The following is a 24,977-nucleotide window of genomic DNA, read 5'->3' as shown; positions in this document are numbered from 1 at the left end:
GAAGATTGAGATTCTTTTTTTATTTATTTAAGTTTTTATTTTAATTCCAATTAGCACACAGTGTTATATTAGTTTCAGGTGTACTGTACAGCAATTCAGCACTTCCATACATCACCCTCTGCTCCTCCTGACAAGTGCTTTCCTTAGTCCCCATCACCTGTTTCCCCATCCTCCACCCACTCCCCTCTGGCAACCATCAGTTTCTTCTTTACAGTTAAGAGTCTCTAGATTTGTCTCTCCTCATTTTTTTCCCTTTGCTTATTTGTTTTCTTAAATGCCATATATGAGTGACATCATATGGTATTTGTCTTTCTGTGGCTTATTTCTCTTAACATAATGCTCTCTAGCTCCATCCATGTCATTACAAATGACAATATTTCATTTTTTAAAATTTTATTTTTAAGAGATTTTTATTTATTTGAGAGAGAGCACAGGTGGTGGGTGGGGGGAGGAACAGAGGGAGAGGGAGAAGCAGACTCCTTGCTGAGTAGGGAGCCCAACACAGGGCTCCATCCCAGGACCTAGAGATCACGACCTGAGCCAAAGGCAGATGCCTAACCGACCGAGCACCCAGGTGCTCCAAGATTTCATTTTCTATGGCTGAGTAATATTCCATTATATATATGCCTGCCACTTCTTCTTTATCTATTCATCGGTCGATGGACACTTGGGCTGCTTCCATATCTTGACTGTCGTAAAGAATGCTGCTATAAACATAGGGGTGCATGTATCCTTTTGAATTAGTGTTCTTATTTCTTTGGGTAAATACTCAGTAATGCAATTGCTGGATTGTAGGGTAGATCTATTTTTAACCTTTTGAGGAACTTGTTTTCCAGAGTGGCTGCACCAGTTTGCATTCCCACTAACAGTGCGAGAGGGTTCCCCTTTCTCCACATCCTTGCCAACACCTGTTGATTCTTGTGTTGTTGATTTTAGCTATTCCGACAGGTATGAGGTGATACCTCATTGTGGTTTTGATTTGCATTTCCCTGATGATCAGTGATGTTGAGCATCTTTTCATGTGTCTGTTGGCATCTGGATGTCTTCTTTGGAGAAATGTCTGTTCATGTCTTCTACCTATTTTGTAATTGGAAGATTGATTTTCTGTATCCTACAGTCAGAAATGCTTACATTCTAGTCATTTCTGATAATAACCTTTATGTACCAGGGCAGATTATGCTCCCAAATTCCTCAGGGTTTCTGTGAATAAATTAATAGAAGCCATCTGTCCACCTATCTACCTCTTGTGATGCCAGCCAGACCCAAGCAGAGTACAATTCAGTCATTGAGGTGGTGTGGTTTGTTAGCTTGTTGCTCTGACAAACCTTGGTGAAACCAGGAAAAGAGAGAGACCTAAGGGGAGGGAGGGGGATTGCAGCTAACTCATGTTGCTCTGCTTGTGCACACGGCTCTAGAGTGCTGAGCTTAGTACAGGTTTTCTTTGTTCACAGTGGGGTCTCACCCTTCTGTGTCTTATACAGTTTTGGGGTTTTTTTCAATGTCTAATACTTTATTCTCTTTCAGGCTTGCCTCCTGGCTTTCCTCATCTGTTCCTGTCTAGTACACTGGGCTACCCAGCCTGTGAAGTGGTGGGGGTCTTTCTTTTGTGCCTCATAGGGTTGCTCTAAGCAGCGAGTTCTCCCTACCTCTTTTCTGGCTCCGCGGAGCAGAAGTTAAAAGCCACAAGTGCGGGAAGGAGCACGGTGGTGCCCAGAGGCTGGGGAGTCCAGAGGCTTGCTGGAATGTCAAAGCTGCTGTAGGGTCTCCATCGAGTCCAAGATCCCCCTTACTTTCCTTGGCTTAGTTCACGCACCTCTTCCTTCCTGCTAAAGGTCCTGTGGGATAGAAGGAAGAGGAGGGGCACTCTGTCTCCTAATCTGTTTGTACCCTGGAGGGGTTTACTCCTTTCTCCCCTGCCATATTTTCCGTATCTTGTGTCCTTCCTCTGGGAAGCTGGGAAGAGGGAGGATGTGCGGCTGGGCACCACATCGATGGCATGTATACTGACTTTAGGGCACCTTATATACAAGTGAAGTGTCAGGCACTTTGGGGGATACAGAGATGAAAGAAGGAACAGATCTGTATCGAGCCACGCTTTCATGCGTGCTTTATTACTCCTCTGATATCACTCTTGTGAGATAAGTGGTTTTGCTGCCATTGTTTTAAGATGAGAAAAATGGAAATCAGAGTTGCCCAAATTCTAGCTGTGAATAAATGGTAGAGCTGAGATTCAAACCCAGGACCCTATGACTTCCAAGACCTAAAAGAGTTTATGAAAATATTTAAAAAGAGCAACCGTTGTAAATTATGTTAGATTACACACGATTTTTACATCCATGGCTTCATTGTAGCCTCATATAGAAGCCTTAAGTAGGAAGGGCAAGCATTATTTTTCCCATTTATAAACGGGTCAGTGGAAATGCCTAGAGATTAAAGTGCCTTGCCCAAGGTCAAGAAGCCAGGAGGGGTGCAGTTTTTCTACCCACGGATCACTTCATTTTGTGCTAAGGCCACTGGGTCCTTGTCATTGAAGAAGTGATTGACATGTGATATTTAAGGAATTGGATTCTCTCAGAGTATTAGTATTCTTATATGAGTTTTGCGGGACTACCACAGCAAATGAGTGGCTTCTCTCTCTAGGGGAGAATCCTTCCTTGCCTCTTCCAGCTTCTGGTGGCTCTGGGCAGTCAGTGGCGTGCCCTGGCTTGTAGCTGCATTACTCCCATCTCGGCCTCCATCACTGTATGGGTTGTGTCCCTGTGTCCTCTCTTCTTCTGATAAGGACATCAGTCATTGTACTTTAGGCCCACCCGAAACCAGTATGACCTGCTGTTAATTTAACGACATCTGTGAAGACCCTATTTCTAAGTCAGGTCACATGCTGAGTTTATGGGTGGGTAGTTTTAGTGGGACATGATTCGACTTACTACATTTCTCAAAACAGTTGAAAATTGAGCACTGAAAGTAAAGGACAGCCCCCTGCCCCCATCGGATTATTCCTCATTGCAGTCTAGCCATGCCTGGTGGGAAGTAAGATGAGTCCCGTAATTTTCTTCCCTCCTTCCTTCCTTCCTTTCAAGATTTTTTTTTTTTTAAGTGATCTCTACACCCAATATGGGGCTAAACTTACAACCCCGTGATCAAGAGTCACGTGATCCACCAACTGAGCCAGCCAGGCACCCCGTGTCCTTGAAATTTTCATTTCATATTGCAAACGAGATCCATAAGGCTCTCTCCCATCAGCAAACACTCCACAGGTGGGTGGAAGAGGGCATACCTTGAATTTATGCCTCTGGGGATATGACCAAACCAAAAGAATGACCTTGTTTTCAAGTTCTGGGGCATAGTTATTGTTGCATTCATCCTCCACAGGCTGATTCAGTCTCAGCAAGCTTTGGAAAGGCTCTGGGCAGGCAGACAGAAGCAGCCCACGATACAAGGGCTGACGAGATTCTGAGAGCCAACACAACAGCTAAGCTAACATGAATCCTTTTCTGGCCACTGGGAACTCTAAAAGCCTACTTCCCTCCTTCTTCTTTGCTGGAATTCATTTAGGTCATTTGGGGGGAGTTTCTGTTGTTCCATGGTGATGATATCACTAAACATCCCAGCGATAATCATCTTCCTCGAAGGAGTCCCGTCACACAAGAGCAAAGCTCAGGGAAAGAAAGGGTGGCATAGGTGGGTGGTGGGACGGTTAGCAACAGAGAGTCAGGCCGTCCTCAGGGACGTGGACTTCTTTTTAATGAGCTTTCATTTATCTCATCTATAAAATGGAGAGGATAATGCCTGCTTCATAAGATTGCTCGAGATAGAGATCCTGCAGCAGAGTGTGGCACATTGCCTGGCACTGAATGGGGCCCACAGGAGTGGAAACTGCTGGGGAGACAGTCAGAAGGGAAAGAGAAGGTGGATTTCTGGCTCCATCTGGAGAGCTGGTGGGCCAAGGTCACCCTTGTCTATGTAAATGGAATGCACAGGCCAGGAAGCAGGGTCTCCTTTCTGGGGCTCCAGTGTCATACCAGAGCCCTTCTTGCTTTGAACAGACATGGAATGGAGTGGTTCTCAGTCTTGTCCTTGACAGAATTCTCCAAGGGCCCTGAGCCTTGAGCTCTTGGAAGGTCTAGAGTCTTAGTTCCTTCTGAGTCCCGAAGCTGTGAAAGCAGTGAAGCTGTGAGCGTTACCCCTGGAATCTGCAGACCCATGCAGGTGCTGGGTTCATGTGAAGGACAGGCTCCGTGAGGCTGTGGACCTCGCCCCAGTGGGTACTTAGGGTCTAGTCTCTGTCCAGTTATTAACCATGGCTTTGGGCCATTAACTTGACTGGCCTGGGCCTCTCCTATTTTCTTTACGAAATGAAAGATCTCATCAGAATTGCCAGTATAAAGGAGGGAAGTGAGCAAGGAGGAAGGAAATAACATAAATGAGGATGAACAGCACCTGACTCGTGGCCCCGGTGGTGGGGAGCAGGGGAGGGACAGTGGCAAACTGAAGAATGTTCTCCATCTAAAGAGAGAAATGCTGCTTGGCTGGAAGTCCGGATTTTTAGGTGAACTATCCCAAACTTTAAATGTAGATTGAAAAACACACTGCATCGGACCAACAAAACAGTTTGGCCAGAATCTGTTTTCATGCCACCAGTTTACATTCTGTGGCCTGTGGTGTTGAAGGAGCCATAAAAATTCTGTGATTCTGTGGCGGTCCGTGGTGCCCTAATTCTGCCAAGGAGGAGAACAGAGATAACTCTTCAGAAAGGGCTGTGTTGGTAAATGTTAGTACCATCCGTGAAATGTTAATTAAAATACTGTATAATACTTTCGACCCTTGAACCACATGGGTTTGAACTGCATGGGTTTAGTTAAATGCAGATTTTTTTACAAGACTGGAAGTGTATTTCTCTTCCTTATGATTTTCTTAATAACATTTTCTTTTTTCTAGCCTACTTTATTGTAAGAATACAGCATATAATACATAGAACATGCAAAATATGAGTTAAATTACAATGTATGTTATCGGTAAGGCTTCTGGTCAATAGGAGGCTATTAGTAGTTAAGTTTGGGGGGAGTTAAAAGTTATACACAGAGTTGTGGCTGTGTAGGGGTCAGTACCCTTATCCCCTGCATTGTTCAAGGGTCAACTGTGCTTTTAATTTTTGTATTTGTGAAGTTTTTAAGTATATATACTCTGTCATTTGATAAGCACAATGACTCTATGACATGAATATTTTCATTTTCTATATGGGACCATTTTGGCCTAGAGAGGGGTTCAATGATTTGCTGAAGGTCACTGAGTGAGTTAGTGACAGGTCAGGAGTTGGTACCCCAGGTCCTTGGGCTCTGAAGTTCATGCTCCCGTAATTCTGTACCAGAGCCCACATGTATGTTACCTGTTCCCTGGCCTAGCATGCTTTCTCCTCCTTACATCCCTGGTTCCTGTTCATCTCCAGGTTACTGTTCCAACATCGCCTCCTCTGGAAACCTCCGCCAACCACTCCATTTCTAGTAGTTCCCCTGCTGCTCTCTATCTCAGCTCCTGTGTATTTTCTTTACGGCACGCATGCAATTTGTAATTATTCTGACTGTTCATTCGGCTCTACAGCTTTTGTCAGTCTCTGCTATTAGAATGTCCGTGCTGTGAGGGCAGGACGAGTCTGTTTGCTGTTTTATTTTTGGTCTGGAGTCAGGGGAGGGCTGGCTTATCATGGGTGTGCAGTAGTGTGTGTGCATGTGTCTGTCTAGAGACGGGTCTGTGGGCAGAGTTCCTCATATTCAGGAATGGGTCGATGGAAGGGCTGGTGAAGAGAGAGGAAGTCTTACTACATTAGCTTTTCTTGCCCCTTCCCCAATGCTCCCCCACCACCATTTTTCCTTAGCTCTCTTTCTTCCCAGGTACCCAAAGTTGGGAATCTGCCTCTGACTACCGAAGTTATAAAAAGCCTACCAGCTCCTCCAGCCCTAGAGAAGAAGCCGCAGGTGGCCTACAAGACGGAAATCATCGGAGGGGTGGTGGTACACACGCCCATCAACCAGGTGCTGGGGGCCAGGGCTGCCGGGGGCTGCTGGGGGATGGGAGCATCCATAGTGGGCCAGTGATGGCATAGAGGAGGCCAGCACAGAGGAAAGATAGTTGGGGGTGGGGGAGCCAGTGTAGATGGGGTAGCCAAGAAAATCCAGGACGGGGGTGGGTATGGAGAAGAGCAGTGCAGAAATCGAGGCTACCGTATCTTGAGGCTGTGTGGCCAGTATGATCCTGCACCATACGTGGGAGACTAGCACTTGTAAATCACATGGGAAATGGAGCTGGGGAAGGTGGGTGAGTCTGGAAACAAGCCCACTGTCCCTCCTCCCATTCGGGTGTTTCTCCCCTCTTCTGCTTTGTATTCTCTGTTCTTACCTTTCTCCTGGGTCAGCCCGACTTCCCCGAGCCTTGTTCTGTGACATTACCCAGGACAGTGCCTGACAGGAGCAAGTGAATGTTTCCTTTCTTGTTTATTCTTTAGTTGCCATGGTGGGTAAAGAGGCAAGAGAGGATTCGCCAGGGAGGGCTGGGTGAGGCGCTCGGTTTGCTGCCTGAGGAGGGAGGGGACGTGCTCACCCTGTTGCTGTTTCCTTGTAGAATGGTGGGGATGGGCAGGAAGGGAGTGAGCCCGCGTCCCACGCCATCCTTCGAAGATCTCAGAGTTACATCCCCACGACAGGCAGCCGCGTTCCCTCCGGGCCCCCCTTCATTAAGAGCGGCTACTGTGTGAAGCAAGGGAATGTGGTGAGTGTTGGTGCTGGGGCTCGCGCGAGCCCTGGTGACTCCTGGGAGCGGTGGCTGTGGGTGTAGCACAGGGGCGAGCTGGCGGGCAGGAGGCGCTGCCTTCCTTGGCACTAGCTCCCTCCCAAACTACTTCCCAAACCGGTGGGAGGTTTGGGACGAAACATTCGCCCCTGCGTGTCGGAGGCTTTGCCCCTTGATAGGAAGAAGTCTTTGAGGCCCCTCACCCTGAAGTCTGAACGTGGGCACCCAGCTTCCTTCCGGCTGGGTACCCAGGAAGGCAGAACTGGAAAATTCTCTGGAATGCTAGGGCCTCTTCTTAATGTCTCGCCCTTTACCTTTCATTTCAGCGGAAGAGCTGGAAACGTCGCTTCTTTGTGCTGGATGACTTTACTATCTGCTACTTCAAGTGTGAGCAGGTTTGTAGTCATACTGGAGCCCTTCTGATGGGTCGTGGAAGCAAGAGGCCCGTGAGTAACACCCACCTGTGTGCGTAGCCGAGATGCGGACGTGCACCCAGGCTCACGAGGTGCCGCCGTCTCCCCTCCCTCTCTCCTGTGTGTGCACCTTTACCTTGATACAGCAACATGGCCTTAACGTCCTCCCTCCCGCCATGCAGCGAGCTGCTCTGTGGTCAGAGCCACAGAGCGTCTTCTTAGAATTTTTTCCTCACTTGATAGTTATTTTGAGACCTTGCCTTGTTTGCAGCCTGGTTTTAGCCAACCATCTCAGACCAGAGATGTACGTTAGTCAGCTGGTCTGGGTTGTGGCGTTATGTGGATAGCCTCGTTTATTTTTCTTTACTTGTTTTTTCTACAGGACCGAGAACCACTGCGCACTATATTTCTCAAGGACGTTCTCAAGACCCATGAGTGTCTGGTCAAATCTGGGTAATCATCCGTGCTTATTCTTTTCTGATCAAAATCCCCCATTTGGTTGCTTATAGCTTTGTTTACTACCCTTCTGAGGCTCTATTCAAGAACCCTCTTCCATGCGAATGACAGGGGCTGACATCTCACTGCATCCAAACCGATGCAGCTAAGAGACCACCCTGGGCAAGCTCACTTTTTCCCACTCTGGCTCCTGAGGAGATGGGCTGAGCCTACATAATAATTTGCTGGTGGAGAAAAAGAAAGAATATAGGAACAAAGAGGAGAGTGGTGTTGGGATGCTTCTCAAGTGTTGGAATTAGATGCTCATTGCCTGGGAGCCCGAGGGCTCAGGGTAGAGACTGTGCTCTTAGGTTTCTCACTTATTATCACTTCTGCTCAGATCACTACTATGCCAGTGCGTCTTCCCCAACCTTCTTATGCTTTCTCCTCCTTTTGACAAAGTCCCTGATGTCCCCTTAACACAAGGGTAATTCACAGCAACTCTGTGGGACTCCCTTTGGACATTTCCGCTTCCCAGTAGGAAATGATTTACCTTCCACATGCCGTAGTGCATGGGATGAGTTTGGGATCTGGGGCCCCGAGGCAAGGGCCTTCCCGTAGTCAGTACAGATATAGATGCCCTTAGAACTAACCTTTAGAAACCCAAGGGTATCTGGGAATCTAGAAATCCTCCTTTTGCCCCTTGCTCTTCAGGCTTTTTTTTTTTTTAAAGATTTTATTTATTTATTTGTCAGAGAGAAGCATAAGCAGGGGAGCAGCAGAGGGAGAGGGAGAAGCAGGCTCTCTGCTGAGCAGGGAGCCTGATGTGGGGCTTGACACGACCTGAGCCGAAGGCAGACGGTTAACCGACTGAGCCACCCAGGCACCCCAGTCTGGAGTCTTTAGAGACTATTTGTGTCTTTCCATTGCATGGATGGTGTGCAGTGCAAAGCCAGCATCATCAGGGAGGGGATTAGCAGCAGGCAGACTATTCTCATATGGAGGCATGGGATGGTCTCTTATGCTGACCAGTGCCGCATGACCCAAGGAAGCAGGGACTGAAACTGGGGCTGTACTGACTCTTGCAAATGACAGTTGCAGAGTAGAGATTAGGGAAGTTCTTAGTGGCAATTTGTCATCTGTGCAACTGGCTGTAGATGGAAGTTCAGAAGTGTGGTTCCAGAGCTTGATGGTGGGTGGAGGAGAGATGGGACATGACTCATCCTCAGAGACGGATCCTGCCTCCCCTGACCAGAGAGGGCCCGTGTGTACAGCCACCTGGGCATGTCGGGCAGCTTAGCGAGCCCAGACGACGTTCGGTCCCAAGAGCGCTCCGCACTTCACCGGAGTCCCTTGCTGCCAGAGTCAGACTGAATTCTTAGTGAAGGAATTAGGGGAGCTGAAGACCATCAGGGAAGGAGGTCTGCAAGGCTCTGCGGGTTCCGGGTCTTTGAGACCGTGCGGCCTTCCCAGATCCGGTCAGGAAGCTGTAGTCCACAAACGTTGGTTAAATTGAGTTGAATTGAACTGAACTGAATTGAAAGGCAACACATAGCCTGGGAAGTAGATGTGACAAGGGCGGGGATTTCCTCCCTGCTTTGCGTTCATCTCCTCAGTGGTTGATGACATGAGTGTGCTGTATGTGGGTGAGTAATATAAAAAGTGAACACATTTTAGCCAGAAAGAAGAGCCATCTCTACTCAGAAAGTAATGACGGTCAGTGAAATGTGTTTCAAGCCACTATATGGCGTACATTGTAGCGCATGCCTTATATACTCTCTACTTTGATCTTTGGGGATGCCAGCCTGATAAGGGAGGTCTTCTCATCTCCATTCTATTGTTGGGGTAAAAAGGCTCCCAAAGATTTTAAAATATTCCTAAAACAACTTTTCTCTAAATGGAGTTGGGATTTGGCCCCAGGTCCTTCTGACCCCCGTCTTGCTGACCCTTCCCACTTGGGTCCTTAGTCTCATGCCCCTCCTCTGCCTGGTTCCCATGTCACAGGCCCAGCGTCTGCCACATCCTTCCAAGTCTTCTTTCCCAAAGCCAACTTTGCCTGTGATCGGTCCTTTTTTGGAATTATTCTCACTCTTGGCGTACGACACACAGTCTAACATCTAATTGTATAGTTTTGCTTTTTTTGGTTCTTTTATTGGGAAAGAATTAGACCTTTCACTCTTTATGTATTGCCCACAGCACCAGGATACACACAGCAGGCACTCAACACTGCAAATAATTTTGGCTGATTTGAGGTTTGTCACTGAGCACCAGCTACTTCTCACCTTCTTCCTTGGAGAAGTCAGGATTCTTCTTCCCAAACTCACACCCAATTTGAAGCTTCTTAAATTAGTCTACTCTATCCTTCCATTTCCATTAGCTCCCTGTCTCAGCCCAGTACAGGGTGGCACAGAGCGGGAATTTCTTTCTTTCTTTTTCTTTTTTTAAAGATTTTGTTTATTTGAGGGAGAGAAAGAAAGAGCATGAGCACACGGGTGAGTGGGGGGAGAGGGAGAGGGACAAGCAGACCCCCCAGTGAGTGGGGACCCCCAACATGCGGCTCTATCCCAGGACCCCAGGATCATGACCTGAACCGAAGTCAGATGCTTAACGGACTGAGCCACCCAGCACCCCACAGAGTGGGAATTTAATGAAGCTGATAAGGTGGCTGCTTGGGGGGAGGAAGGTTTTGGAAATGAGAGTTGTTTCCCTTAGGAGAGGCAAGTGGTAGGGGAGTTATTAAAAGCATGGACTCTGGAGTCAGACCTGGGTTCATATCCTTACTCTGCTGTTTACTAACTTTGGCACCAAGTCACATGACCTCTCTGAGCCTGGGTTTCCCCATCCGCAAGGTAGGGAAAATCTTAAGTTCCTTATTGGATTGTTGGAAAGATTGGATGAAGTAACGCACACAAAAGCACTCAAAGAACAGATTGGTGGTTGCCGGGGGTGGGGGGGTGGGCAAAATGGGTGAAGGGGAGGTCAAAAGGTACAAACTTCCATTTATAAAATAGATAAGTCCTAGGGATGTAATGTACAGCATGGTAACTGTAAGCAATAATGTATTGAACATTTGAAAGTTGCTGAGAGAGTGGACCTTAAAAGTTCTCTTCACAAGAAAAAAAGAACTTGTAACTGTGGTGACGGATGTCAGCTAGGCCTCTTGTGGTCAGTTCACGATCAATAATAATATTGGACCACTATGTTACATACCTGAAACTAATAAAATGTTACATGTCAAAGTTCTCTCTCTGTATTTATATATAAATAATATCTTACATAGTAATATACAAAATAAATAATTGATTAGTTATATTTACATATTTCTAAAACCAAAAAATGTTCATCTGCTTGACCCTGAAAAAAACCACTTAAAGCAGCGCTTTGCCCAAAGAACTAGACATCTTAGCCACTAAAAAAAATCCTGATGGGCGCCTGGTGGCTTAGTCGGTTAGGTGTCTGAGTCTTGGTTTTGGCTGGGGTCATGATCTCAGGGTCCTGAGATCGAGCCCTGTGGGGAGCCCCACATGGAGCCCTGAGCTGGGCTCTGAGCTCGGCGGGCAGTCTGCCTGAGATTCTTCCCCCCCCCCGCCCCGCTCCTCCCCCTGTGCTCTCTCTCTCACCAATAAATACGTAAATCTTTAAAAAAAATAAAATGATAACCCTCCCGCCCCAACTATGGGATGTGGTGGATATTAGGCAGGAGGTTTTAGAGGGAAAGAAGCTTTATCTACTTAGAACTGGTGGTGGGGTGTAGGTGTGGGGTTTCCCAGGATGGTGAAGCCTCCTTGTGCTGGTAGGAAGTGAAGCTAGAGGAGACCCCCTCATGTTTTTTGAGGCAGAGACTGGAGGAGGAATGACCGGGGAGCCCCCTTTATATGGTCGAGGGCGCTGGAACCTCGACTTAGGATGAATCAAGCCCTCAGTGTGTGTGCGCGCATGCCTGGTAACTTTCTTTCTCTTTGTCTAGTGATCTCTTAATGAGGGACAACCTGTTTGAAATCATAACAAGCTCCAGGACCTTCTACATACAGGTAAAAACTCACTCTGGGAAGACTTCGGTATTGTGTCTCGGTGAATAGTGTGCTGATAGGTCTCGCCCTTTCCTTTGCTTTCTCTTTTATTTTGTTTGAAGTTTCTAGGGGGTAAATTTAGCCCCCAATTGTCAGTCTGAGTCCCATTTTATTCTAAACAGGATGTTTGCCAGAAGCTTCCCGACCATAAAATAGAGCAGGTTGAGCCTCTGAACTGGGGAATGCGAATTTGTACCAGCTGCTCTCAGCTGCTGGGCGCCAACTAAGCAGAGAAAAGGAGAACTAGCCAGTGGTTTCACTTCTCCTCTGGAGGGTATTTATAAGCCCCGCCTGTGTGGACATCTCTGTGTGCGGAAGGACAAAAGCTCAGAAGGCCCTGTGCAGGCACCAGGTGCAAAGCCCAGCTGCACAGAGAAAGTCATTGTTTGGGCTCTGACAGTTCAGCTATCCGAAGCTTCTGCCTCCACCCACGGCTTTGGAGCTCTCCCAGCTCTTTCTCAAATCATAGGAGAGAGAAAGGCAGATACCCGAGCAGGGCCTAGACTCTCAGTGCCAAGTCCATATCTGAGCCGGCCTAGCAATCCCTGGAACATGCCTTGATCCACACAGTGTCATGATAATGCCTCATTTCCGGCCTAGAGGGTGTCCTAATGTGTTGGTTCAGAGGTGGGGCTCCCCAGCCAAGGCTGTTCAGGGTTCCTCGTGCTCTTCCTTTGCCCTAAGTGTCAGTCACCACTAAGAGCCATCCCTTCCACAGGGCCCCTCCTCCACCTTTCTTGGGCAGCAGCTCCATAATCCTGACCCCTCCAAGCTGGTCCTCCTGGCCCCCAGCCAAGCAGACGTGCTAGCAGCCTTAACTCTCCGTGGGCTCCGCTCATTTACCCAAGCTTGTGTCATTGGGAAGAGATAGCATAAGGCTGCTGTGGATGGCATTGCTGGGGTTGTTAGAGCTGGTTCCATTGTCATTCAGGGACACAGTTTAAACTGTAGGTTCAAAAGAGTTTCCAGTTCTTGCATTTAACAGGTATATGCAGAGTATCCTTAGAATGCCAGGCATTTTGCCTCATACTGGGGGCACTGTTAAACAGAACAGATCCTGAACCAGAGGGAGAGAGATGGTCAAGTAAACAGGCAGTGAAAACAGTATGATGGGGTAGTGGGGGAGGGAGTGTTGGGTAGATGAACGCTGGGGGGAGGGGGTTTAGTGCAGTGAAACTATTCTGTATACTTTAGTGGCGGATGCATGAAATAGAACATTATAGCACAAGGTAAGAGTAAAGAATAGAAAACTTTAATATATGTGAATTTAAAAAATCACTTAGGAGGTCAGATGGTTCCAGCAGGCATGGAGACGATGACAAAAGAACTGAAATGCATTACAAGTATGGAACAACCTCGCTGAAGGGGCTGAGGGAATAAAAAACAAAAAAACCAAAAACCGAAAAACCGGTGTGGTTACTGCTATCATTACAGTGAGCAGTGGTTGTTATGGGAACTCATAAAAAGAGCACCTTCCCCGTCTTAGCGAGTCAGGGAAGGTTTCCTGAAGGAAGACACATCTAAACCGAGTCAGCTGGGGGAGGAGTGGCCCAGGCAGAAGGAACAGCCTGTGCGGAAAAGCCTGGCGAGAAAAGGAGCACAGAGCACACGGAAGGCTGGGATGCCCATATGGAGGGCCCAGGCCTTATAGCCCTTGTCGAAGAGCTCGTACTTTATCCTGAAGGTGAAGGCCCCTTGAAGTGGAGCCAGGGAGTGGCCCTATTAGCTCTGCCTTCTAAAAATACCACGGGGGCAAAAGATCTTTCAAGCCTTGTTTTCCTCATCTGTAAAGTGGAGGTGATATCCTTCAACCCGACCGTGTTCCTGGTGTGCGGGCTGTGAGTTTCCAGGCCCAGTACAGTATAGACGCAGATGATGGAGGGTAAGACAGGAGGTAGGGAGAGCAGTTTGGCGGCTGTCATAGTCATTCGGGTCAGGGATGAAGGAAGCTTGAACTAGGAAGGATGGAGAATTTAAAAGTTATTGAAGAGTATTTTCTGGAACATGGTTGTGGGTTGAATGTGGGGTGAGGGGAGCCAGGGGAGGTAAGGAGATTGCTGGGTGTTCGGCCTGGGCCTCAGGGTGCCTGATGGCAGCTGTCACTCAGACGGGAGCACGGGAGGAGGGATTGGTGAGTGGAGAGGCAGCCTTCGTGTTGGGGGTTCTGAGCTGACAGTGTCTGTGGGACATTTGGGTTGACATGCAATGAAGGTCCTCCAGTGCCTGACCCATGGGTGGTACGAAATAAGTATTTGTCAAGTGAAAGATTATGCTGGGAAAGAACTTTGGATGAGGGAGAGCAATTTGGGAAACATAACAAAAACAACGTTCAAAACACTTGTGAACGAAGCGTGTGGACATTTACCAGAAGCTTCTCATCATTTCTACCCTCCTTTGCCTTGTGCTCCCACATTTTTGGGATAAAAGGACACTAGCATCACCAAGAAATAAACACATAAGTGAATGGACAAGTCTGTTTATAGCACCTAACTCAAAGAGAACAGAAAATCGAGAAGAATGTAGAGTAAAAATCATTAAGAATATGTATTTATTTTTTTTCAGATAACAACGAAAAACTCATTTATGTTGACAAAAGTACTATTTTATGAAAAACAGGTATATTTCTAAAACAAAAAAAGCAACAAGAGTAGCATTGTTTTTTACATTTTTGCAAATCTCTTTAATGGCTGGCTTAATCGAGGACAGCTGGATCCTCCTATCTGCTCCCTCATTCTCTCTGTGGCCATATGTTGTTTTGGTTGAAGATAGGAAGAAAATCTGGCCTCATGCAGATACGTATTTGGAAAAAAGGAATATTTCAATAGCTTTTTCAGATAATTGTGGATATTTTTCTTTGATTCTATATCAAAACTTGACAAATGGTATTTCCGTCATGTTTAGATGTAGAATTGGAAGCCGATATCAATATCCATAGACTTTCAAACTCTTACACTAAAATCCACTAGTCAGTTTTACACTTTGAACGGATCCTTTTTACCAACGGATGATTTTGTAACTGCGTGCCCTGGTTGTTAGGAAAATAATGGTCCCATGGGGGTACGCGGATCTTCCAAATGTTGACACATTTTATTATATAATATCAAAAAATCACATTTGTTAATATCACCACAAAGATCATCATCAACAAAGTTGTTAAGTACAGAAAGCTGTCAAGCTTATGGAGGAGGATACCAGTTTTTGGAATTCTAATTTAGTCAGAAAGCTCAAAATTCGTCATTTGCAAAAAAAAAAACAAACCACAAAACTTTCATGATTTTGCTTGACTAAATGGACTCATTTCATTCATTTTTGAGACAGAGTCCACCATATCCCTAAGTCTGAATAAGTTCGACTGGCAGTTCGTCAGTCATCTGTTCCAAGTAAAAACTGTGTTTCACGCAAAGGGTAAAAGCGTATGACGACTCCTACAGTTTGGTGCTGGCAGCGTTCTCCACCAGGCCACACTGGCAAAATTCTGACCTGCTTCCTGGTGTATGTTCAGTCACTCTGCCTGAAAGAAGCATGTATACACCGTATTAGGGGAAGCTGGACCAGAGAGCTGTAGGCAGAGCAAACAGGGCAGAGGCTTGGGCGAGAGAATGGGGCTGGCGTCCAACCACCAAGAAGTTGGTCATTTACCTTCTGTCCCCTATGCCTTCTGTGTCACGCTGACATAGAACTTGAACCCTGGGACGCTACCGTTTGTTGGACACTCAGTTGTGACAGACACAGTGCTTACAGGCAGCATATCGCTTAGTTTCTCAGCAATCTCTGAGGCCATCTCCATGTGACAGATGAGGAAACGGAGTGTCTGAAGGTAAATTATTTGTTCGAGATCATAAACCCGGTGAACTGTGGAGCCGGACCTACTCACTTGTGTTGTTTGAAAGCAGCTTGGTATGAAATCAGAGAGGGGGACAAACCATAAGAGACTCTTAATCATAGGAAACATGCTGAGGGGTGCTGGAGGGGAGGGGGTAGGGGGTTGGGGTAACTGAGTGATGGACATTCAGGGGTGTGTGTGATGGAATGAGCACTGGGTATTATATAAGACTGATGGATCACTGAACTCTACCTCAGAAACCAATCATACGTCATATGTTAATTAATTGAATTTAAATGGAAAAAAGTACATAAAAAAAATAAAAGCAGCTCGGTGCAGAGCCCAAGATAGAGCATGTGGCCGTGGACGACCAGGAGAAACCAGCTTGGAGGGACTGGCTGTCATGGCAGGTGGATCGTGGTGACCAAGATCCGGGATCTGGCAGTAATCAGGTATCTAAGCTTGGGGAGTCAGCACACTTATCAGCCTGTGGACGGTTCTCAGTCCTGGGCAAGGGTTCAAGATGAGATTTCAGTCCTTGGAATACAAGGCATGTGGGGCTCCCCATTTCCCCATTTCCCGGTCATAGAAGGTCAGGGGTTATTAGGTTGGGGGATTTAGTTAGTCCAGATGAGAAATGTAGTGCAGGCTGGTTTGGGTAACTTGGCATAAGCCCAGTTGTCAGAACTAGTGGGCTATGTCAGGATAATAGTAGTAATAAGAGGGCTCCAATGTGACTTGCACACTGTTGGGCTAGAACTCTTTGGATACTTACTGTTTTAATTTAGACTATAGGGTGAATGACATCACTTAGAACTATGTGGCACACAGCCTAGGCAATCGGATGTGGCTGGGCTGTGTCTAAAGATGGGACTGGGTCCTGGGGAGAGGGCGGATTATTGGCGGTTGGGAAGGGGGGGGCAGTGCAGAGGTGGGGAGTAGAAGGGGAAAGGAACATCCTACAAATATTGGACAGTGCAGCAGAAGCCACCCTGGTAGGTACTGGAGGCCTGTTACTGACGACCTCTGGAATTCACTGCTTCAAACCCTTGCATCTGTTACGGTACTGGGTTCATAGCAGGTGCTCAGTAAAAAAGCTCATTGGACTATAACAAACCTCAGACTGCCATGATTCCTTTTTAAATACCCTTTGTTCCTCTCACCTCAAAAACTGTTCTCAAGGACAGAAACCCTACTTTTTCTTTCCAACCAAGCACCAGAAACAAATGCCCACATTTAAGCACAGCAGGAAGAGATGAAGGTATGAGTGTGACACTTCCCTTTTTGTTCTACTGAATTTTAAACATCTTTTTAGACTTTTCATGATTCATCATATGGTGTGTGGACTCAGCGCTGTTTTTTTTACCTCTGGTTCACCTTTGTGATGTTGTTTTAAGATATTTTGGGGTTTTTGATGAGAGCTAAGCACAGGCTTTCCATTAGAGATAAACATACATATACACCATATGTTTGCATACAGTTTTTAAGGTTTCACTGAATTTTTGTTGCCAGTGAACCCCAGTTCTAAAACTACTAATAGAGATTATAATTATGATCTCAATAAAGTGATAGTCTCTTTCTTCTCATTCTTGTCACAATATCTGCTTTTCTATTTGAATAATATTTTATTTTATTTTATTATTATTTTTTAAGTAGTCCATGCCCAGTGTGGAGCCCAACACAGGGCTTGAACTCACGACCGTGAGATCAAGACCTGAGCTGAGATCAAGAGTCAGATGCTTTACCAACTGAGCCACCCATGCACCCCCTGAATAATATTTTAAAATAACATTTGTAGGGGCGCCTGGGTGGCACAGCGGTTAAGCGTCTGCCTTCGGCTCAGGGCGTGATCCTGGCGTTATGGGATCGAGCCCCACATCAGGCTCCTCCGCTGCTATGAGCCTGCTTCTTTCTCTCCCACTCCCCCTGCTTGTGTTCCCTCTCTCGCTGGCTGTCTCTATCTCTGTCGAATAAATAAATAAAATCTTTAAAAAATAAAAAAAAATAAAAAAAAAATAAAATAACATTTGTTAAACATGAAAATAATGCTTACTAACGTTTATTATTACTATCCTCCCGGCTGGGTTAACTCTATAGGTTATCTGACAGAAAATGTCCTTAAGCAGGATTAGAGAATTGGAGAAAAAATATAGTTAGCAAACACTTTCCATCTTTATTAATTACTAAATGTTTTAAGACAGAGATTTAATTTTTTTGCCCATCATAAGCAAAGACTTAAAAAATTATAATACTTTACAAAAAATTATAATACAAGTGTGTACATAAAAAAATAATATATTGGTGGCAAGTGAAATCTATATTGTTGGCCAGAAATCTCTCTGGCCAGATGTAACCAGAGCCTTCAAAGAATGCATATTCTTTAGTAATTTTCCCAGGAGCTGAAGAATTGTAAGAATGAAAAAAAGCTTTTTGCACGAAGGTGTGAATAGCAGCATTACGTATATGAGAGGGGAACTGGAAACAATTTAAATGTGTTTTAGAGGATTTTGATTCTTGTGTCTGACTCCCCAGATGTTAAGTCAGTTGGTACATAGTTTTCTCTTACTCAGTGGCTCCTTGCTAGATGGAGGTTGGGGTGAAGACTGCTGGGCTCTTGGTGTGGTAGGTTCCTGGAGAGACGTACGAGGGTGTTGGTGGGGTCTCGAAGGACGGTCAGATAGGTGGCCTGTGGCTTGTGGAGCAACATTTGACGTGGGGGGTGCTCTGTTGTGCTTGGGTGGTGGAAGGGGTAGAAGTCACTTACTAGCCCTGGAAACTGTTGTCATGGGGATTGTACAGTCTGTTTCATGTGTCTGTTTCTGTCTGTGTTTCATGAAAATGCTGGACCTCCTGTATGATGTGGGAGACATTTATCTCTCCCTCAGCTGCCATCTCCATCTCTCCTGGTCTTCTGACATTTCCCCCTACCAAATCATCTGTCCCCCTAGAAGGAAAATCTCTGGGAAATGCTTTTCTACTAGTGGACAATTTAATGACCTCCATCTCATTCAACTAAAAGTAGCCAAATAGGTTATCTTATTTGATCTGGACGGTTTGATCCTTAGGCAGGAATTATCTGCAGTTTGAGTATGAGGAAACTGAGAAAAAAAAATCTCAGGGAGAGGCCAGTTAACATCTATCTATCTATCTATCTATCTATCTATCTATCTATCTATCTAGTGATTATATATATATATATATATATATATATAGTGTTGGATATATATATAATCACTGTATATATATAGTGTTGGAATTTAAGGCTTCATTCGTGTCCCTCATGTAATAATGATAATAACAACAGTAACTAATACGTCAGAAGTCCTTTCTGTTCAAACTGCTTTACTAAGTAAGTTCATTGCATTTTCCCAGTGGTTCTACTTGTGGAACAGGCTAGCCCTGAGATTAGTAAAATAACTTCTGGAAGATTCTTGGACAGCTTGTCCTGTAAACCAACCACCAGGTTGTCACACAACTGGGGAAAGCCCAGGGGAGAGAGAATACAGGTAAATTTGCAGCTCTAGCATGTGAGAGAGGCGTTCACCTTGTTACAATACCTGCTTAACCCAGTGTGCCAGCATGTGAAACTGTTTCTTTTCTTTTTTTTTTTTTTTAAAGATTCCATTTATTTATTTGAGAGAGAGACAGAGCAAGCGTGTGTGCGTGCATGCACAAGCAGGGGGAGGGGCAGAGGCAGAGGGAGAAGCAGCCTCCCCTGCTGAGCAGGGGACATGGGGCTCGATCCCAGGATCCTGAGATTATGACCTGAGCAGAAAGCAGGTGCTTAACCGACTGAGCCACCCAGGGGCCCCTGAAACCATTTCTTTTCTAAGTATCTTCTGCACACACCTAACTAATGAGGGTTTGTTTGGGGTGACAGAAAGGGATAAGAATGCCAGTTTGAGGATTTAAAAAAAACAGTTATTTTATCCTGATACAATACAACGTGAAAGAATCCTTTGGGGGATGGGGAAAGCAAGGGGCCTATGTGGAGAATTTTGTGGGCTGGAGTGTGTCCTTTACATATACCTTTTATAGGCACACAGGTGCACACTTGTGATGTTGGGTAAGACTGTTAGGGGAAGGCAAAGGGAGCAGAGAGAGATGAACAAATGGAAATTTCTGGAGGTCAGGGATTTGGTGCCAGGTCCCTTGGCCTGGCACCTGATGCCACATGTAAGACTGAGGAGGGCCACAGTAAACATTTGGTAGGTTCACTTTAACTCAACCCCTGTAAAGCTGGAAGGCCCTGAGAATTTGGAGAGCTCCACCTGCTGCTGCTTTGGCCATTTGATTTTCCTTCCTTTCTTCATAGAGCCACTGCTGCCCCCTTCTGGGGTTGGTAGGTATTTCTGGGCGGCACACTTTCTAACGGGCTCCGCGGTGTCCTACAGGTTGATAAGCTTGGTGCTCCGAGTCTCCCAACTCTCCAGGCCTGGATGGAGTCTGGACAGACCCAGGTCCCTTGTGCTCTGAGGGAAGCCTTGTTCCTGGAGATAATATATATCTTGGAGGATTTGCAGAGTATTTGGCTTTAGCGGGGCTGGAGTTGAAAAAGGGATTATTCTGTTTGGATAGCTGTGGTAGAAAGATGCCTACGTTGGGAGTCAAGAGAACTGGAATCCAGGCCAACCCTGAGCGTTGAGCTTGGGCTTTCTGAGCCTCATTTCCCTTTTCTGTAAAATGGGAGGCTAGGCCAGGCCAGTTGTGTTCCGGAGAGGGTGAGGGGCTTTAGCTGGGATGGCCTCGGCCTCACTGCCCGGCAGCTCCACTTGGAGCGGTTTTATTTATGGGGAGTTGAAGATGAGTTTGCAGGAAACAAATGTCCTCAAGAGTCTGAGAGCCACTGCACTACGTGATCTCTGGGATCTGTCCAGGTCTAATGGTGTGATTTTATGAACTTAGAATTGAATCACAGACTTGAGAGCTGAAGTCATGGTGCCAAACACTGACTGCTCCATACGTGCTGTGGTGTTTTGCAGGCGGACAGTCCGGAAGACATGCACAGCTGGATCAAGGAGATCGGGGCCGCTGTCCAGGCCCTCAAGTGCCACCCCAGAGTAAGTCACTTCCTTTCTGGTCCATGGTCACTGTCAACTTGGCGATGAAGTCTCTTTGGGTGGGCAGGTTTTATGTGGTGAAGCAGCCAAGCGGTCTGTCCCTGGAGGCAGGTGAAGCCTGAGGCTGTCATGTGTGTTTTTCTTTCTACTGATTTAGGTACAAAGTTTTATTTTTTGTTTTTTTTGGTTGTTGGAAAGAGGTGAGGCAGGGTTGGGTAAAGAGACGGAGTCTGTGATGTGCTCTACACGTCTCCCTGCGTAGGCAGACCTCGACGCATCTGGGGTGAATTCTGTTGGTCATACTTGATTTCCGCAGACAAGTGCCTTGGGGCCTCTGAGGTGGTGATCCTGGGAGGGTGTTCTTCCTGGGACTTTGGGATAAACATTGTCAGGAAAGGCCTTATTTTCCTTTGGTTTTTTTCTTCCCTTGTATTTTTGTAGGATATGTCCTTTTCTAGATCCATCTCTTTGACTCGCTCTGGAAGCTCCAGCCTCTCAGGGGGGCCCAACTCTGTCCTGTGCAGGGGGCGGCTACCTGTGGAAGAGAAAAAAGCTCTATGCAAAGCTCCCTCTGTGGCTTCCTCCTGGCAACCCTGGACCCCAGTCCCCCAGGCGGGGGACAAGGTGCTTCCAGCTGAAGAGACTCCCGGGGACTCTTTGTTCATGCCTCGACTTGGGGAGAGTAGTACTTCTGGGGTGCTGCCCAGCTCCCGGATAAGGCACAGGTCGGAGCCCCAGCACCCCAAGGAGAAACCATTTCTGTTCAGCCTTGATGACGAGAGCATACGGACTTCTGATGTGTGATAGGGCATAGTGACCTGGGAGGGGGGAGGACTCAAGAAAAGGAGGCCATGACTCAGTTTCCCTACGTTTTGGATGACCGTCAGAGACCCTCTGGCACTCATATTCCTGTGGATGCTCTGTGGGAGGGGCCCATCCAGCAGGCCTGTTTGGTGTTTTTTTTTTTTTTTTTTCAATATCAATGCAGTGTATTTAACTTGGAAACTCACTACGTTAGACCTGTAGGCACACTCAGTGGAGAGCACGTTGCCTCTGCTTTGACTGCCTTAAGGTTTTCTTGGTGAGAGGAGGTTGGGAGTGCAATTTCATTCCTAACCAAGTTTTATTTCCTTGTCCTAGTTGTAGTTTCTTCCTTTATGTTCCAGGCCAGGCACAGAATCTTGGGCCAGTCATCTGGTTTATCCAATTCCTATTTATTGGCTGAGGTCTGACTGTGAAGTAGGAAGGTGGTAACTAACCCAGCTGGCTTGCCTGGGTTACATTCTGAAAAGAGGCGTTAAAATCTGGGGGCTGGCAGGTAGCTCTCAGAATGTCTAGGAGGCTAGATCCTCCCAGGGGACCTCCATAGGGGAATAGGGATCTCGTGTAAGGTATGGGGAAACATTCAACCTCAGTGTATTAGCCAATTTTGGGAATTATTCTGTTCTTGTCTATGACCCCAAATAATGTCAACGTCAGTGATAGACCTGCCCACCCAGTTTCTGTGTCAGGCCCTGGGGATGGGTTTATCAGTGTTAAAAGTTATGACTGTTGAGAATAGAGCAGACATTTCCATTGCTATGGTGTTATTTGGAAGTTCAGAGGGTTGATAAGTGTAGGATAATTCCCTTGTGTGAGAGATCAGATCTCTATTTTAGAATGTTAGAATTGCTTTAGAGCAGGGGCTGGGAAAAGACGGACATCCAGATAAACTTCATCCAGATAAACTTTCCTGATCCGTGTTTTCCAGACAGAAGAAAAGGTCAGTTTTAGCACAGATTTCTTGAATCCTTACTTCATAGCTCTCTTCAATGGGCTGATATTAGTCTAATTTTAAGTGCTGTATATTATATACCCTGGCAGATTTGCTTTCTACTTTTTCTGTTGCCCTTTGAATGAAGCCTTGTGTATTTGCATGATCAAACCTTATAACCTGGTAAGGTTCCATGTACTTAACAGTGAAGAGATACAAGGATAGTCTTGAGAGGTATTTATATTTTTAATAAAATAGAAACTCTGCATAGTAACATTGATTTAGAGGCTGCATTGCTGACTCAAGATTTCCCAAGTAGAAGAGCATAGGTTGCATTTCCCACCCAGATTCTTCGGTGTACCTTCTTTCATTTGACAAGAAGGGTCCCTGGGAGAATTTGTCCAACTTATGTGGTGAACTGCTAACTTATCAGGGTTCCCTAAAGGGAGAGAAAAACTAATTTCTGTCTATGCCTTTTTTCAGCTAGATCAGTTAATTACCTTTAAATTAAAAATTAATGACTAGAGGTAGATACCGAGAGATGCATTTTTACCTAAGTCCGTCCCTTCCCCTTCCTTATGTCCAGACCTAATACAGAGGCAGAAACGTGTCATCAGAAATCCTTAGGGGCTTGAGGGGAATCTATGTTCCTTCCAGGCAGTGTAATTCCCTTGAAGTCTATGTCATGTTGAGAACTTTTCTTGACTGCACTGCATTGGAGCTATTCTTTACTTAAATTGTTTGGCCTAGTGGTCCTGGTAGAAAAAAAGACATCTAGTACTGGATAACTCTCTCTCTCTCTCTCTCTCCTCTTTTTTGCAGACTCTTGTAGACTGTTGTCCTCAGAAATCAGTGGTCTGGGAGTTATTTAGGAGTGACTGAGGTTACAGCTTCAAGTAGCCTGATAAGTAGTCATTTTAGATCCTTAAAGCTCCTTGTCTCTGGTTTCATCTTCAGATTTTCCTCAAGAAAATTCTTTGGCTAGGTCAAAGAAAGTACACAATAAGTGATATTGCACTAACAAAAATAAGTTAGGAAATTTTGAGATCCCTTTAAACATTCCCTTACTCATGCAAGCTGTCATTTTTCGTGTTTAAGCTGTGAAAATGCACCCATTTCTCTTTTGTTAAATAAACTCTCTGCTAGAATACTACTGCTAAATTAATTGGCTGTTAGAGTAAGCTAATATGTTTCTTACTTCAGTAGGCTCTATTTTAAGAATGTGTTAAACATACTTATACATCTAGATTATATTATTATGATAGAGAAAAACAAGGACTCTAGTTGGCATATACTTGGGAATACCAAGTGGGAATATTGTTAATGTAGTTCCAACACCAGATAAATAGAATTATCTTCAGCAAAGTCTATAAGGATTCTCATTCCCAAACCTTATTTCAGAATTCCTTTTGTGTCCATATTTCTTACCTTCTGGCCAATTTCACATCACAACTTTTTAATGTCACTACATATGTGAGCCAAAGATAGTGCATATATAGTCAAAAGCATTTGGTTTTAAATGTATATGGAACCAGATGGAAAAAAAACAGGGCAGGATGCAGTACAGGTTAGTAGTTAAATGTATAGGCTCTGGAATAAATCTGAGGTAAAAAAAAAAAAAAAAGGAACCAAAAATGTACTGCATTTTCTTTGTGGAATAAAAACCCTCTTGAGTTGTGCTGTTTTCATAAGACTATTGAAGTGGTCTTGACTCAGTTTGTGTAACAGTATTACAGGTGGTCTTCTCTATAATTGAACTATTTACCATCCACTATTCTTGAGAGCTTAAGGATTTGCTTACTCAAGGTCAGTTGGTGGTTGGTAAACATTGTTTGACCTTTTGCATCCTGTGAGACACCATAAAGCTACTAAGGTGTAGAGTAGACTCAGCTCAAAATATTGGAGGTTATACATTTATTTCTGAATAGAATGCTGACCTCACTCACATGAGAAAGAACAGAGGTAAGGTCCAGCTTTGTAGTTCATATGAAGCAAAAGGGTTTTTTTCCCCTTGCTGAATATAACTGTGCTCTCATATGGGCTCAAAGGACCTAAATAGATTCAATAGTTGAGCGGTGGAATTTGATGTTTGTTTTCACTGTTGACCAGTAACACCATTTTGGAAATTGAGTTTCCCAAATGAGCTTTGTTTGTAAACTTTGAACATGTCAAAAATGGACAGTTTAGTAAATCCTTTCTACCAACATCACTTTTTTTTTCTTACTCCTTTTTTCTCTATGTTATTGCCTGCAGCAGTTACAGTCACTCATGCTAAGTAGAATTTGAATAAAGCTAATATTAGCAAAAATATACTGTTTGACCTCTTTCCCCACTGCTTATGAAGGTGTGGCATGATTTTGTGTTTTGAACCAGTATGTTTCAGCTGTGAAATGCACTCACTGTAAGCACTGAGCTTGAGTGCATGGAAACTGTTATGCTTCTCATTTTATGTGATCGCCTAATTGGTATGTAGCAAAATATAATTTTCTAAAACTGTTTTGTTGCTTGTTTTGTAATAAAACCATGTGAAATACTGAAATATGGCATGTGTTTTCCTAACGCTGACCTTCTGTCCGTGGGTGGGTGATCTCTCTTGTCCGTCTGCCCCATTATTGGTTTTCTGGGCTTCCTGAGGAAGGT

At 45.3% G+C, this 24,977-nt stretch overlaps 1 protein-coding gene across 4 annotated transcripts in view; it reads left to right on the top strand.

Moving 5' to 3' along the window:
- The window catches only part of PLEKHA2 (pleckstrin homology domain containing A2), a 56,891-nt gene extending 32,015 nt beyond the window's left edge, over nt 1-24,876 (top strand). For all 4 annotated transcript variants that reach the window (XM_002925250.4, XM_034647447.1, XM_011232352.3 and 1 more), the window contains 7 exons: nt 5,889-6,029; nt 6,616-6,762; nt 7,110-7,178; nt 7,579-7,649; nt 11,599-11,662; nt 20,507-20,584; nt 21,026-24,876. In XM_002925250.4, coding sequence (XP_002925296.1) covers nt 5,889-6,029; nt 6,616-6,762; nt 7,110-7,178; nt 7,579-7,649; nt 11,599-11,662; nt 20,507-20,584; nt 21,026-21,388 — 933 coding nt within the window. In that variant the 3' untranslated portion in view covers nt 21,389-24,876. The remainder of the gene's footprint in view (nt 1-5,888; nt 6,030-6,615; nt 6,763-7,109; nt 7,179-7,578; nt 7,650-11,598; nt 11,663-20,506; nt 20,585-21,025) is intronic.
- Nucleotides 24,877-24,977: the final 101 nt, after the last annotated feature.

Source organism: Ailuropoda melanoleuca, chromosome 18 (assembly GCF_002007445.2).
Source record: "Ailuropoda melanoleuca isolate Jingjing chromosome 18, ASM200744v2, whole genome shotgun sequence".
Taxonomy (NCBI): Eukaryota; Metazoa; Chordata; class Mammalia; order Carnivora; family Ursidae; genus Ailuropoda; species Ailuropoda melanoleuca.
Note: the sequence above shows the minus strand (reverse complement) of the source record. Positions and strands in the feature narration are given on the sequence as shown.